The sequence below is a fragment of the Chelonoidis abingdonii genome, chromosome 6 (genome assembly GCF_003597395.2).
Source record: "Chelonoidis abingdonii isolate Lonesome George chromosome 6, CheloAbing_2.0, whole genome shotgun sequence".
In the NCBI taxonomy this organism is placed as follows: domain Eukaryota; kingdom Metazoa; phylum Chordata; order Testudines; family Testudinidae; genus Chelonoidis; species Chelonoidis abingdonii.
The window spans coordinates 12896488-12912737 of record NC_133774.1 but is presented as its reverse complement, the minus strand read 5'-3'; the positions used below and the strand labels follow the sequence as shown (position 1 = coordinate 12912737).

Here is a 16250-nt window from a genome sequence, read left to right as displayed (position 1 = left end):
GTAGTGTGTTAAATGTAAGGGACAGTTTAAATAAAAGATTTGCCAAGGTAAGGAAACTGTTTCTGTGCTTGTTTTATTTGAATAAAGATGGTTAAAAGCAGCTTTGTTCTTCTGCATGGGGTGATCAGATGTCACGATTTTATAGGGACAGTCTCGATTTTGGAGTCTTTTTCTGATATAGGCTCCTGTTACCCCCCCACCTCCTGGCCTGATTTTTCACACTTGCTTTCTGGTCACCATACTTCTGCATAGCAAAGAGTCAAAACAGTACTAAGTCAACGTTCAGTTGCAACCTTTGAAAGAACCAACATAATGTTTTGTTCAGAGTTAGGGACATTTCAGAGTTACCAATACCCTCCATTCCGGAGGCTCTAGTGTAGTTAAAAATAATACCAACCTTAAGGTAGTCTTGTTATTCTCTGATGTTTTGGCTCTCTCTGGTGGCATATTCCAAAAATAACAACATGAGCCATTGTGAAATCCTTTGGTGCGTGGATGTGTAAATGCTGGTATGTCATTCTTGGCATAGCCACAATTCCCGTGCATACATATTCCTTGGCACAGGCCCTACTGAATTGCTCTAACTTCTTACAGGGGCTGTGTGAACAATTATCAGCCTGCTTTTTATCATCCCAAGTGAGGTGTCTCATGGGAGTGGTGGAAGTGAGTTTGAAATAACATCTTGGCTGAAGGAACTTGGTGTATTTTGTTTGTAAAAGAGACAATTAAGGGGAACAGGCTCATAGCAGACTTCAGATACTTGAAAGGCTGCCATAAACATGGAGAAAAGGTGGTCTCTTTTGCCACAGAGGGCAGGACAAGAGGCAATGGGTTCAAACTACAGCATAGCAGATTTAGACTAAATGACAGGAAGCACTTCCTCTCTGTAAGAACAGTAGGACAATGGAACAGATGCCTTGGGAGGCTGTGGATGCTCCTTCACTGGAGGTTTACAAAAGGAGACTGGCAGTCTTGGATTTGTTGAGACCAGGAGGTCACAGAACAAAATTTTTGGTGGCCTCAGAGTATGGCCACCAACTCTTGCTGGTGGCCGCTCTGACAACTTTTTCTAAAATACTTAATTTAACTTTAGGACAAACAAAACAAAACAAAAATGCACACAGACATGGCCAACTCGTACTTTATTTAGGTACAGAGGCAGATTAGAGGTTTTTGGGGCCCTGGACCAGAGGAAGTGGAGGCCCCCCGCTCCCATCCCTTCAAGCTGTGGTCTCTACTCCATCCCCCAGAGCTCCTGCCGGGAAATAAGGTCAGAAGCAGGGTTGCGGCATGGAGGCTTCTCCCACTCCCCAGCAGGAGCACTGGATGGTCAGGACATGGGCATGACCATTTTTCCAGTGGCAGCCCAATTGGCTTGGGCCACTGGGCATGGGTCCTGTTAGCCCAGTGGCTAATCTGCCAGTGTTTATGTAGGTTGTTTTTTTTACAGACTCAATAACAACAATACGTTACAGTTATATGTTGGTGCCCCTGGCCCCTGCTTCCCCCAACAGATCCCCCTAGCCCTCTCCTGCCTCCCACCAGCCCCTCCATCACTATCCTGGGCCCTGCTGTTCCCCACCATTGTCCTGAGCTCCCTTCCATGGCCTCGCAGCACAGGCTCACCAGAACAGGGGCGGGCAGGGGACTGTGGTGCCATCACTTTTTATCAGCCATAAGAGTGAGTGACAGGGGTGGGCAGAGAGGAACGAGTAGGGGGCTGGGGTCTTGGGGGGGAGAGGTAGTGCAGGCGTGGGGCCTTGGGGGAAAAGGCAGTGCAGGCGTGGGGTTTTAGGGGGGAGAGGCAGTGCGGGCGTGGGCCTTGGGGGAAGTGGCAGTGCAGGCGTGGGGCTTTAGGGGGGAGAGGCAGTGCGGGCATGGAGCCTTGTGGGGAAGTGGCAGTGCTGGTGTGGGGCCTTGGGGGAAGTGGCAGTGTGGGTGTGAGGCCTTGCGGAGGAGAGGCAGTGTGGGCATGGAGTCTTGTGGGGAAGTGGCAGTGCGGGCGTGGGGCCTTGGGAGAATGGGTGGTGTGGGAGGTAGGGCCTCAGGTAGAAACAGTGATGCAGGGGGGCGGAACAGGTCAAGTACCAGTGCCCCCCCACTTTGAGGGACCTTCCCGTTGCTTCTGACTCACCCCGCTTCTTGCCTCTTGACCATGGCACCGTCTGAAGCCCTGCTGCCAGAGCCAGAGTCCCAAGGCTGGAGCCGGGAGGGGAGTTGCAGGGGGTTAAGGCCACCCCAGTAGCCCTGCAGCTGAAGCTGGGGTGGGTGGGGACTCAAGCCTACAGTTTGAGCCTTCTGCTGAAATGGGGGTGGGGTTGAAGCCCACCCCCAGAGTTCCACAGCTGCGTCACCCTCACTCTGCAGTGTAGACCAGACCTAAGTCATGTAGGGGCCCAATGAGTGTGAATGGCTGTTTGTTGGCCCAGCTGTGAGCAATTTACTCCTCAAAGGGATGGGACAGCAGGACAAGCAGCTCATGGGAGGGTGGGGGACTGATGTAGCAGAAACATGGGGGTCTGAGTCCTCCTTACACTTTCCAAAGACAATTTACATGGGGTTGGTCTTGTCTGAGTCAATGTGCCCCCTTGGTTAGGCTAAGACCTCATCACATAGGTATTCACAATCCATTTTGGTCAATTTCATGGTAATAGAATGTTTAAAATAGTAAATTTTGTTATTTCAGAAGTTTAAATCTGAAATTTCATGGTGGTGTAACCATGGAGGGGGGGTCCCGACCCGAAAGAGGGTTTTTTGGGGGGAGGGAAATCACAAAGCTATTAGAGGAAGGTCACCATACTGCCACCTTTACTTCTGCACTGCTGCTGGTGCAGAGCCTTCAGAGTTGGGCAAAAGGAAAGCAGCAGCTGCTGGTCGGGAGCCCAGCTCTGAAGGCAGCGCCACCACCAGCAACAACTCAAAAGTAAGGATGGCCTGGTATGGTACGGTACGGGAGTGTCACCCTTATTTCTGTGCTGCTGCCTGCAGAGCTGGGCCCTGAGTCAGCAGCCGCCACTCTCCGGCTGCCCAGCTCTAAAGGCAGCAGCACAGACATAAGGATGGCCTGGTATGGTACAGTACGGTACGGGAGTGTCATCCTTACTTCTGGGCTGCTGCCTGCATAGCTGGGCCCTCATTCAGCAGCTGCCGCTCTCTGGGTGCCCAGCCCTGAAGGCAGCAGCGCAGAAGTAAGGATGTCATGATATAGTATTGCCACCATTGCTTCTACTCTGCAGCTGGTGGGATGCTGCCGTCAAAACTGAGCGCCCAGCCAACAGCTGCTGCCTTCAGAACCGGTCGCCCAGCTCTGAAGGCAGGCAGAAGTAAGAGTGCTAATACCCACAACCCTCCTACCCCTACAATAACCTTGTGACCCTCCTGTGACACTTTGGACCTCCAGTTGGAGAAACACTTGTCTCCCGCTTGAAATCTGCATAATGTTGGGTAAACACACACAAAAGACCAGATTTCACAGCGGAGACCAGATTTCACAGCCGTGAATTTGGTAGAGACTTAAACATTGGCCTAAATCCTCAAATAGGTGACTAAAGCCCTTTGAGGATCTAGGTCTCAGTCCTGCTTTCTCTGTACCTTCTAAAGACACCAAGCCAAGCAGAGAACACCTGCTCCGGGATTGGTGACAGGATTTCCCTATGGATGACTGTTTCTGTAACCCTTTGGGGGTTTAGCAAGCATGGCCCATTTAAACCATGAGGGGAGGAAGTGCTGCTTCTTAGAGAGAGAAAGAGAGAGAGAGAGTGTGTGTGTAGCTGGTTTTATTCTGGATTTGCAGTTGCAAGGAAAATGATTTACTCTGCAGTTTTTTTTTAATATGGGTGTAAGGATTTGCGTTATTATCACAATACACTGAGATAGCTAATGTTAAAAGTTTCCGTGTCCAGCTAAAGATGCTGCAGTTCCTACTTCCACAGTTTAAGTGAGAACCAGATCAAAACGGTTGAAAATACAGCAGCTGGCTGCCCAACAACAGGCAAGCGCACTGCATGTGTGGTGAGAGACGGTCGTGTGAGTGTGAGGACATGTGCAAGGCATATTAAATAATAGAAGAGCAGTGCTATGGTGCCAGTGATCCTACTAGACCCTTGGAAAAAAAGCTTGCATCAGAAACTGCCCATTCAGTGACAACTGGTTAAAAAAACCAGACTACAAAGCCTAGATGGAAAAATGTGCTGATAAAACATACCCCGGTGAGTTATCATTGATGTGGTCAATCTTATCTACATGTGCTATCTCTCTAGATACTCTAAGTGGCTGTTGAAGATGGGGGTTGAGGAGTTGCCTTGTAGTTCGGGTTGCCTCGGACTTGCCTTGAGGAGGGCGGGTGTGCTGGGTATTTTTGCATTTCAAAGGTGGTAACCCTACCTGGGAGGGACATAGTGGCCGACAGGATCACCTGGAGCCAGGAGGAGCATCGTGCCAAGGAGGAATCACTCAAGAATGACACACCGGAGCTGGACCCACTATCACAGCTGCCCAGTGCTATATGGGGCCATGAGTACTGGGGCTTGTGACTTTGCACTGGGATTAAAGAGGGAGGCTGTAGCTAATGGGAAGGTTGTCATGTGTAGCTTTGCAGAGAACAGTAGAAGAGGGCAAAGGAGGGGTTTGTTGGGGAACGATTCCTGGCGCTGAAGATGACCAGAAGCACCCAAGACACACCACTGGACTGGGACTTTATGGAGGACTCCTGAACTCTGAGTGCAGATGCATTGCTCAGTGTCTGCCTTTTCAGACCTTGTGCTGAATGTAACCCTGTTTTACCAACCACCCCATCTTTCCCCTGCTGTTTTTCTTCATCCATTCCTCTGTAAATAAATATTTCCCTTTCCAGTATTCATTGTATTCTTCTGCTGTGTGTGTGTTTATAACACCAACAGACCCCAGTTGTTGGTGGGCAGGATCAAACTTTGGACCTCTGGAGCTTAGTGCACGAGCTTGTACTGCATGAGGTAAAAGCCGTGTGGCTGGAATGCATGGGGCCTGGGTAAAATGCTGTTTTCCCTCAGATGCCTTAAAATCCCCTGTTCTTCACATTCCTTTTTTGGCTATCTGTGACTGAGGACCAGCTCAACCAATGCGACTAGGTCCTCAGATCAGGCATGTCTTCATTTCAGGAATGCTAGTCTCAGAAGCCAGTGTTTGTTAATGTCATTCTCCTTTGCTCTAGTCAGAATCTTCAGGATGCCCATTATCCCAGTCACTCGAAGCTCTAGATGAGCCAGAACAAAAACACCAGATTCAAACATCCCCAAACACAGAGTGGAAACACCAAAAGTCCCATCTGGGGTGCCAGCTGTAGCCTGATCCAAAGTTGGGTGTATATAATTGGGTGTATACAAAGTTGGATGTATACAGCTGTAATTTGAGGATTAACTGGATGTTGTCCCAAGATTAGGCCAAGTTAGATTATTGTAAAATTACCATATAATTTTGGAACCCCGACGTGCACAGGTGCAACACTTACATTATACAAAGCAACAAAGAGTCCTATGGCACCTTATGGACTAACAAATGTATTGGAGCATGAGCTTTCGTGGGTGAATACCCACTTTGTCGGATGCATGATGCATCTGATGAAGTGGGTATTCACCCACGAAAGTTTATGCTCCAATACATTTGTTAGTATATAAGGTGCCACAGGACTCTTTGTTGCTTTTTACAGATCCAGACTGACACGGCTACCCCTCTGATACTTACATTATAGGAACTCTTTATAAAGATATGATTTATTAATAATTTAGTAAAGTTATACACACACTTAAACTTAACAAAGTGGACAGAGAGAATACAGAAAGTACATTTGGATGGCCATACTTACACCCTGGAATATTAACCCAGATCTTTTTTATTACCGTCACCGTCCTCATCTTCCCCGGTGGCCATTATTTTGGCCCCTCCCAAGGTCTACATCTCTCTCCTTGCTACCCCTGGGACGTTACTTTTTATAATAGGTTATGCTGATGTTACCATGTCCAATGTATATTCAATAGAGTCCTTATTTGTATTTTCTCCCCTTAAGGTGTCAGTTTTCTATAGGTTAGTATATGTACGATGTTACCCTATTAGCATACATGTCAATTAGTGGACATGGGCCCTTTGCAGTCTGACATTCTGTCCGGAACCTTCCAGATCCTGGTGTCAGCTATGTTCTGTGTATGGCTGATGTTGGTATTCTGGACAGAATTCCCCCTCTTTCCATTCCCTATAACTCAGGAGTTACTTAAATTTATCTATTCTAAAGGTTATAGACCTCAAGTCTCACACTATCCGCTAAAGCCAAATCTTACAGATGAAAGCCTGTAGGATCCTTGCTTTACTACTAAATATAATAAAGCAGAATAACAAAGCAATGAATATAATACAGGTAAGATCGCCCACTAGGCTACAAAGAGGAACTATGTGGAGCTGGGTTTTTTTATTAAGAATGGGACCGAACCAGAAACACCAACTCAAGTAACTCTGAATTGCGAATTCAATGCCCCTCATCACAGAGCCTCACTGGATTACAGCTGAGAATGCCAAATTCAGGACAAACCACTGAGAAATAGGGCAGATTCACCTCAAACCGGTGGTTATTCTAGCATTAGATTATACCAAACCTGTAACAAAAGTTAACGTCTCTCTCACCACACTGGTTAACAAGAAGCCAAAAATGCAGTCTCCTTAGATATTCCTGCTCTTGACTCACCAGCCAGACACTGGACTCTATGATGAGTGGTAACTAAAAACAAATTTAATCAAATATATAGTCCTAATCCATAGGTGCTGACTTTTATTTTTTCCAGTGGGTGTTTAAGCTCCATCCACTGTGAATCCCACCACTACTCTGTCCCTTCCCCCTGTTGCCCCCCACCCACTGCTCTCTGCCTTACCCAGAGTGCAGCTGCCAAACAGCTGATCAGCGGCACCAGTGAGCAGCCATGGCTGGTGGGTACTGAGCATCCACTATTTTTTTTCCTTGAGCCCTGGACCATCCACAGAGTCGGTGCCTATACTCTAATCCCAAGAAATCGGCCATTTAGCCAGGTCAATATATAACTCAGATCTTACCCAATAATCAAGCTGTTGCCAATCCTTTATAACTAAAAACTAAAGTATCAGAGGGATAGCTGTGTTAGTCTGGATCTGTAAAAGCAACAAAGAATCCTGTGGCACCTTATAGACTAACAGACGTTTTGGAGCATAGAGCTTTCGTGGGTGAATACCCACTTCATCAGATGCATGTAGTGGAAATTTCCAGGGGCAGGTATATATATGCAAGCAAGCTAAAGATAACGAGGTTAGTTCAGTCAAGGAGGATGAGGCCCTGTTCTAGCAGTTGAGGTGTTAAAACCAAGGGAGGAGAAACTGGTTTTGTAGTTGGCAAGCCATTCACATTGCCAACTACAAAACCAGTTTCTCTTCCCTTGGTTTTCACACCTCAACTGCTAGAAAAGGCCCTCATCCTCCCTGACTGAACTAACCTCGTTATCTCTAGCTTGCTTGCATCTATATACCTGCCCCTGGAAATTTCCACTACATGTATATGACGAAGTGGGTATTCACCCACGAAAGCTCATGCTCCAAAACATCTGTTAGTCTATAAGGTGCCACAGGATTCTTTGCTGCTAAAAACTAAAGGTTTAATAAAAAAGGAAGAGAGTTAGTAATGGTTAATAGACCACATACATAAAAATGATTGCGAAGTTGTTACATCAGGTTTGTAGCAGGCTTGTAAAGTCTCTCTGATAAGAAGGTCCTCAGTTCATAGTTCAAAATGCTCCTTTTTGTTGTACATCCATAGAATCAGGACAGGAAAAGAGGCAAAATGGAGATATCTCAGGGGTCTTTTAAATCTTTTGCCATGTATCTGGAAATTTACTGTCTCAAACAAAGCTCACAGCCTTTGTTTGTGGAAAGTTACTGGCCCAAGATGGAGTCCCAGGTCACATGAGCATATCACATTTCCTTACATGGCTTGATGACTGACAAGGGATGGCCATTGGTCCCTTGGAGTCTGAGGTATCCACAGGAAGAGCTATCTGGGTAGAATGAGTTTCTTCTATGGGCCACTATGAGAGCTAAGTGTTCTCGATGCGCCCTCAATACATAGCTGTCTGGCCTTAATGTAAATTTTACCAGGTGGGTGTTACCCAGGAATACAATCCATGCGTATAATGCTAGTACACAGCCAATGTTCACAACTTCAAATACAAAGATGATACACGCCAGAGCCGTAACAAGGAATTTTTGCACCCGAGGCAAGGGCTGGCTCCAGGCTCTTTGGCGGCAATTCAGCGGAGAGTCTCTGAGTCCCTGTCAGAGAGAAGGACCTGCCTCTGAATTGCCACCGCTGCTTCATTCATTCTTCGGCAGCAATTCGGCGGTGGGTCCCTGAGTCCCTCTCGGAGAGAAGGACCCGCCACCGAATTGCCACCGAAGAAGCGGCGGCGGTAGAGCTACCGCTGAAGCGTCGCCGATCGCGGTAGAGCTGCGCCTCTCCACTTTGCGTGCCTGAGGCAAGTGCCTCGCCCTTGTTAAGGCACTGATACATGCATATAAACAGGATATTCATACTTAGCAAATCATAACTTTTCCATTGACACCTTACATGACATACTTTGTACAAGATTTGCTGCAACTGCATAACAGTGGCAATATCAATAATACAAATGGTCATATTCAATCAGACAGCATCACCCCTGTCCTTTCGGTTCTAGGGAAGATTTTCTATTTTACTGCTCTACCTCAGAAAGGCAAGAGCTTTACATCATCCCCTGAGACCAGTGGATCTTTGGGCTATTTCAGCCATTTCTATGCTCAAATGCTTGCATCCACAAAAGCTAATCTCAACCTAGTACAGATCCATTCAGCATCACCTATCTCCATGCATGATGCAGACTGAACGTTCTGGGTCAGCAGTTAATCAGCATTCCAATAACTCAGCCATTCTTACCACTCTCCGTGTTATAGGAAATGAGTGTGTAAAGGCTCAGCGAACAGCAAGACAGCTTAATTCTAAAATGAAATCCATTTCAATTCAGAACTTACAGTACATCCATTTCATGATACACAAAAGAAAATCATCATCTTCAGTGAACAAAATGCAGTATTGTTTTGATTAGAAATGTCCCAAGGAGGATTTAGTTCATATATTGGGAGCAGAGCTATGAAACTGCATTAGGAAGCCATGTTAGACTGCTGTTTTGTCATCACTGTTGCCTTCCTATTTCTTTCCACTGCCAGGTAATAGACACGGTTGGCTTCTGGGTAAGTGACTTTGCAGAGTGGCAGCTTGTAGATGGCTGAGTTGTCTGTAGTTAGTAGCAGGAAGAGAAATGTGGAGAAGCAGAAAGGCCAGGTGCAGGCTGGTAATCCAAACTGAAAGAAAAAGGATCTTGATCATTGCATTCACAATTTTGACCATTCTATTTTCTTAATTCTTCAACATTAGATAGATGCAAAGCAAAGAACCATGGAGCTTCAAAACAAGCCTGTTTTTAAATAGGTAGGGAGGGAGGGAGGGAGATGTGTGTGCGTGCACGCGCACACACACACACACAGACTGTAGCATACAGGCTATATGATGGGCTACAGAGCCTTAGGATTCTGTTGACCAAATGGCTGCTCAGTGTCCAATGTGAAATGAGTTGGCTGTCTCATCCAGCTCCTAATAGACTCTTGTTCCAACGTTGTATGAAACTGGATTTATGGCTTATTACAACAATCTCTAAGTCACTAACTCCCATTTTGTCCTATGACTTCAGGAGTGCTAACAGGCCACTTCACCTTGACTAGATCCTTAGAATATGTGATAACTACTTATGCTAAGCTATCTATTTGAATTTGTATTTGGCAGTGACACTCTGAGCCCTGGTCTTCACTCAGGACTGGCTCCAGGCACCAGCTAAGGAAGCAGGTGCTTGTGGTGGCCATTACAAAGGGGCAGCACTCCATCTGCTATTGGGGTGGCACAGCTGGGTCTTCGGTGGGAATTCGGCAGCGGGTCCCTCAGTATCTCTCTTCCTCTTTGAGCTGCTGCCGAAGTGTAGCAGAAAACCTGGAGCCGGTCCTGTCTACACTACAAAATTACTTGGGTATACCTATGTTGCTCCAGGGTTTGAATAATCCAAGTTCCTGAATGACACTGTTATACCAATCTAAGTGCCAGTGTAGACAGTGCTATGTTGGCAGGAGAATATCTTCTCTTGCAGGGCTGGCTCCAGGGATTTTGCCACCCCAAGTGGAGGAAAAAAAAGAAAAAAGAAAAAGCTGTGATCGCGATCAGCGGCAGCTCCACCACGCCTCTTTCTTCTTTGGCGACACTTCAGCGGCAGGTCCTTCCCTCTGAGAGGGACTGAGGGACCCGCCACCGAATTGCCACCGAAGAGCCCGATGTGCTGCCCCTTCCCCTTGGCTGCCCCAAGCACCTGCTTGCTGAGCTGGTGCCTGGAGCCGGCCGTGCCTGGAGCCGGCCCTGTTCTCTTGACATAGCTACCACCTTGCGTGGAGGAGGATTAACTAAGCCAGTGGGAGAAGCTTGGCTTAGAGGGCCTTCATTAAAGTGTTCTAGCTGTGCTGATGCAGTGTTTAAGTGTAGACCTGACCTGAGTACCTTTCCCAGACCTGAAGAAGAGCTCTGTGTGGCTCAAAAGCTTGTCTCTCACCAAGAGAAATTGGTCCAATAAAAGATATTGCTTCACCCACCTTGCCTCTCTAGTGTCCATATCTCATACTTGCTGGCAGCCTCAGAACAGTCCTGGGAACTGAAAATTGGAAAATAACACTAAAAAAATACCTACCACAGAGAGGAAATTAGCAAGTGCTGCTCCCAGATAGGCACAAAAGAAGGCTGTGAAAAGGACAAAGGAAACTTCAGGTTAAAATGTGTTTGCTCGCAGCATTAGACAGCTGCAAAAATTACACCACAATCCCAGATCCCCTGATTGCACCTCCTTATAGATACACAGACATACATCCTTGTTTTTTCTATGGATCAATGCCAGGCACAAATGTCTGGTATTCAGAGATTTTAAGGGGTTTGTCTATACGTACAACGCTGCAGGAGCCCAGCTGTACCGATACAGCGGCGCCGCTGCAGCACATCCGGTGAGGACGCTCTATGCCGACGGGAGAGAGCTCTCCATTTGCTTAAAAATACCCACCTCTGGAAGTGGCAGAAGCTATATCAGCAGGAGAAACTCTCCTGACAATATAGTGCTGTGCACACGAGTGCTTATGTCGGTGTCACTTATGTGGCTCAGGGGGCTGAATATTCACACCCCTGAGTGACATAAGTTTGCCAACATAGGCTGTAGTGTAGACATAGCCTAAGGCCAGAAGGGACCATTATGTTCATCTAGTCAGACCTCCTACATAACAGGCCATAGAGTGATTCCTGTATCATGCCCGTAACTTCTATTCATCGCTGATGGAGGACACATTCCTGTGCCTACCTTGCATCCTGTCATGTTGTATGTGAGCATGAAAGGGAGCTTACAGAATGAAAAACTGGTTTAAAACTGCTCGGTGTATGAATTTCTCCCAAAGGGGATGAGGAGGTAAGCCCATAGATCTGCCCCTTCTCTCTACACCTTGTATAGATAAGGCTGATTGAAAATTTCCTGTCGAAAGTGTTTTCCAAAAGAAATTTGGGGTTTTGACTCAATTGATTTTTTTGTGAAGAGCACCTGCTCTGTATGGGAAATTTCGACACTTAGTTGAAAAATGGAATGCCTAAAATCAGAAAAGTTTACAGTTTTCACTGAAAATGGAAATGTTTTCATTCAGAATGGCGCTGCTGTGCCTAATGGAAGCCATAGTGTGGGTGCCTTTTGCTCCCATTCTCCTCTCGCAGTGACTATGTCTTCCATGAAGTGTCATGACCACTATGATTCACCTTTTCCCCTCACCAACATGGGAGAAAGTGGTGCCTCATGGGACATGTAGTCCAGGCCTATAGAGCATGAGGCAACTAAGCTGCAATTCCCATGGGGCATGGTGGTGCCATTTTTAATTAAAATATTTCAGTTTTGGGCCAAAATATATTTTGATATTTCACTGAAAAGTCAACATTTTCTGAGGAACCCCCCCTATTTTCTGACCAGCACTGCCCAAGGAGCATGACTGGCATGCTGTGGGAACAGGCTGCTGTGCACATGCACCCTGTGCAGTGGGAAGCTTGGGATGAGATTGAACTTCCCTGAAGCATGGTCTCTCCCTGAGGTGACTTTTCAGGGTGTGGATCTTCCCTCCCCCCTGAAAAACATGGGTTGGTGCCCAAATGGCATATTTTAACCCTACCTAATCAATCATTCTCTGGGGTCACACACAGGGCGACCAGACAGCAAATGTAAAAAATTGGGAAATGGGGTGGGGGTGGGGGTTATAGAAGCCTATATAAGAAAAAGACCCCAAAATTGGGACTGTCTCTATAAAATTGGGACATCTGGTCACCCTAGTCACACATCTATCATCTTTCACAAGCGCTAGGTGCATTCAAAATGAAGGATGGTAGCAGGCATACCGCAGGCCACTGCTAGCAAGTGGGTCTGCCATGTAGGAGCGTAGAACATGCCTCCTATTGCAATGCAGGAGAGGACGCTGTTGTAGCCCCAAAAGCCAGAGTAGATCTCAGCAAAGGGTGCTGCAGCAGTCAAGCCTGTAAAGGAAGGGAGACACATCAAGGGAAACTTGCATTAAAAAAAAAATCACTCATTAACAGAACTGGTTTCTTTCTCTTTGTTACTAGTGCTGACTTTCAAAGCATTCAAACTTCTAATGGCCGGCCACTCTTTCTGCTGCACGTTTACTCCTTGCACTACATATTGCATAGGTAATTAAAATAGATTGATGATCAGTTTCACTTTAAAAAGAACAGGAGTACTTGTGGCACCTTAGAGACTAACGAATTCATTTCAGCATGAGCTTTTGCGAGCTACAGCTCACTTCTTCAGATGCATAGAATGGAGCACACAGACAGGAGATATTTATACATACAGAGAACATGAAAAGGTGGAAGTATGCATACCAACAGGAAGAGTCTAGTCAACTGAGATGAGCTATCATTAGCAGGAGAAAAAATTTTTTTGAAGTGATAATTAAGATGACTCATAGAAGGTGTGAGAAGAACTTAGCAGAGGGAAATAAATTCAATTAGTGTAATGACCCAACCATTCCCAGTCTCTTTTTAGGCTTGAGTTAATTGTATCTAATTTGCATATTAATTCGAGTTCAGCAGTCTCTCTTTGGAGTCTGTTTTTGAAGTTTTTTGGTTGCAAAATTGCCACCTTCCAGTCTGTCACTGACTGGTTAGAGAGGTTAAATATGAGCATAGGAGCTAAGGACAAATATGAATTCCATCTCTGACATCACCAGCTTAAAATCCAAAGGTGTAGTTCTTTGACCAGCCTTCTCTAACACCAGTGTAGAGCAGTGTGGACATTTACAAAACCAAACTGCACTTCACACACAATTCTCCCCCCAGGAGGGATGTAGGCGGGGAGAGCTGAATCATATGCGAGATATTAGCCATATCACTTACTGCACTACTGGAAGATGTGTAGATACTACAGCAGTGAGGGTGATATAAGAACCTATACAGAATACAATAGAATAGAATGTTGCAATATATAGGTTGCAAACTCTGTAGGAGAATTTTTAAAACCAGCTGTTAATTGATTTATTACCATTGGGTAGGGGAAAGGGAGAGTTGCGGCTGATGTTTGTAATTTTTGCCTTTGTTCCAAGGAAGCATTTCTGCTGATCACAGGTTTTCTGAGCACCAAAGACCTGAGCATCTCCATGCTTCTTGCATGTGGGAACCCTTTCATAGTGTGCAACAACAACGGCTTTATCAAACCTACCAACTGATGAGTAATGTTACCTAATCTTCCATGCTGGTAGATGGCACTTTTTATATTAGCTATCTACGATGTATGCCTATATATATGCCTGTCTTTGGCTAGGTCTACACTGTGGGGGGAGTCGACCTAAGATATGCAACTTCAGTTACGCAAATAGCATAGCTGAAATTGGCGTATCTTAGGTCGATTTACCTGGCCATGAGGACAGCAGTGAGTTGACTGCTGCCACTCCCCCATTGACTCCGCTTCCGCCTCTCGCCATGGTGGAGTTCTGGAGTTGAAGGCAGAGTGATCAGGGATCGATTTTATCATGTCTACACTAAACGTGATAAAATCAATCTTCAATAGATTGATCACTACCCACCAATCCAGGTAGTGTAGACATATTTTATACGGAACTCTAGTAACAGGTCGGTGATTTGCCCCAGGGAAAAGTGAATGTAAAAAGCCATGAGCAGAAGGAGATATCTGGCCTGGGAAGCACTGGAGTCACCATCTATGCAAATTATAAGGTAAGGGTGAGCCAAGCCCTAAGTCAGATCATGTAGTCAGTGGGCTTCCATGCTGGTATAAGTGTGTGCAACATTGGGGCCTGACTTTTAGACATGCCACAATGCCAAGAGGTAACAAACAATAAGGATGAGATGGAAGGAAAAACAAGGGTTGGAGCATGAAGATAACAGAGTTACCCAGTTCAGATGTGTGCATCTCTTGATGGTTCAATTAACCATTTATGAGACTAATGGTCACTGGTGTTGATGTGACACACATGCTTTATACTGCGGCATTTGGCTTTGGCACAAAGAAAGGGAGAGAAGCAATGGGGAGGGAACATGGCTCTTAGCTGCACTTGTGCAGAGACCAGGGCAGGGAAACTCATGGGATCTGAGAGCCTGAGCCAACGTCTACATTGCAATTAAGCAGCCCCTTAGCCCAAGCCCCAAGAGCCCGAGTCAGCTGACACGGGCCTGCTGTTTTTAATCGCAATGTGGACATACCCTAAGAGGAGCAGTCTGCAATTGACCCAAGGGCTGGAATGCTGCTAGCTGTGGAGATCCCCAGACTTCGTTTGCTGGCAGAGTTCTGAAGTGTTTGAAAGAACTGAGCTGGTGCAGTTTTTCTCAAGCTCCCAAGAGGCCAGGTAATACTCCCGACAGTACCATGGCCACACAATTAAGACTGAGATGTCAACTCAGCCAGAAGATCAGAGGGGAACGTTTTTCAACGTGTGTGTCCTGAATTATGAAAGTATAACTGTTGTGTCGAAACCTTATAGCTGAATAGGTGTAACAGCGTGAGTACGGCTACTGAAGCTGCCATGCACACCCTAGTTGCAATGGAGAGGCACTCTTAGGGTTAGAAGGCTAGCATTAACGTCCAGGCATCAGCATGGGAGTAATGGGGTCAGAGTTCTGCAACAGGGTTTGGGCTAGGGTTGCCAACTTTCTGACCAAACACCCTTGCCATGCTCCTTCTCCAAGACCCTGCCCTGCTCTCTCTCTCTTTCCCGCTCCCTCTGTCACTCACGCTCCTCCATCCTCACTTGTTCATTTTCACTGGGTCGGGGAGCATCCCTTTTCGACCAGGTGTGCTGTTGAAAACTGGATGCCTGGCAACCCTAGTTCGGCAACTAGCACTAGAGGGCGGGGTTAGAGTGGGGGATGGGCGAGGGAGTCATTGTTAGGGCTGGTGTGTCAGTACTGGGATTCAGGTGAAGATGTCAGCACTAAGGTTGGGCAATATAGGCACACAGAGCCCTCTAGCAGCTAGCATTGCACACACCCACCCCCCTCACACCCACACTCCTCTAGTGGGTGGGATGATTATTACAGACACACAGAATCCTCTACCCCTCTAATGTGTTTGTGCATGTGAGCATAGGCACACTCAGTCCCCCTCCCAGTGACTGCTCCTCATCGGATAACAGCCCTATCACTGTTGCTCGCTAACAGAGGTCTTTCTTTAATTCAAGTGACAGAGGTCTCTGCTGTGGTGCTGTAGGTCCCCAGGTTGTGCTCCCTGCTGATGACCTTGGGTGTGCGTATGTAAATCAGGGCATATAAGGGTGTGTGTGTGTGTGTCTCAGACTCACATTGGATTACACAGAATGCACACCAGAATGCACAGCCAGTGGCATTGAAGGACCCACTGTGGGGTGGAATTTGGAAAGGACATAGAGGGTATGGATAACCATACTCAGAGAGTTGTTATTAATGGTTCCCAATCCTGCTGGAAAGGTATAACAAGTGGGGTTCCACAGGGATTTGTTCTGGGACCAGCTCTGTTCAATATCTTCATCAACGACTTAGATATTGGCATAGAAAGTACGCTTATTAAGTTTGCAGATGATACCAAACTGGCAGGGATTGCAACTGCTTTGGAGGA

General features: G+C 46.5%; 1 protein-coding gene across 1 annotated transcript in view; it reads right to left on the bottom strand.

Moving 5' to 3' along the window:
* Window positions 1-9090: 9090 nt before the first annotated feature.
* SLC14A2 (solute carrier family 14 member 2) overlaps window positions 9091-16250 on the bottom strand; it is a 50608-nt gene continuing 43448 nt past the window's right edge. Inside the window, exons 17-19 of the mRNA XM_032768966.2 lie at window positions 12527-12661; window positions 10803-10852; window positions 9091-9381 (exon numbers count right to left, since the gene is read on the bottom strand). Coding sequence (XP_032624857.2) covers window positions 9181-9381; window positions 10803-10852; window positions 12527-12661 — 386 coding nt within the window. The 3' untranslated portion in view covers window positions 9091-9180. The remainder of the gene's footprint in view (window positions 9382-10802; window positions 10853-12526; window positions 12662-16250) is intronic.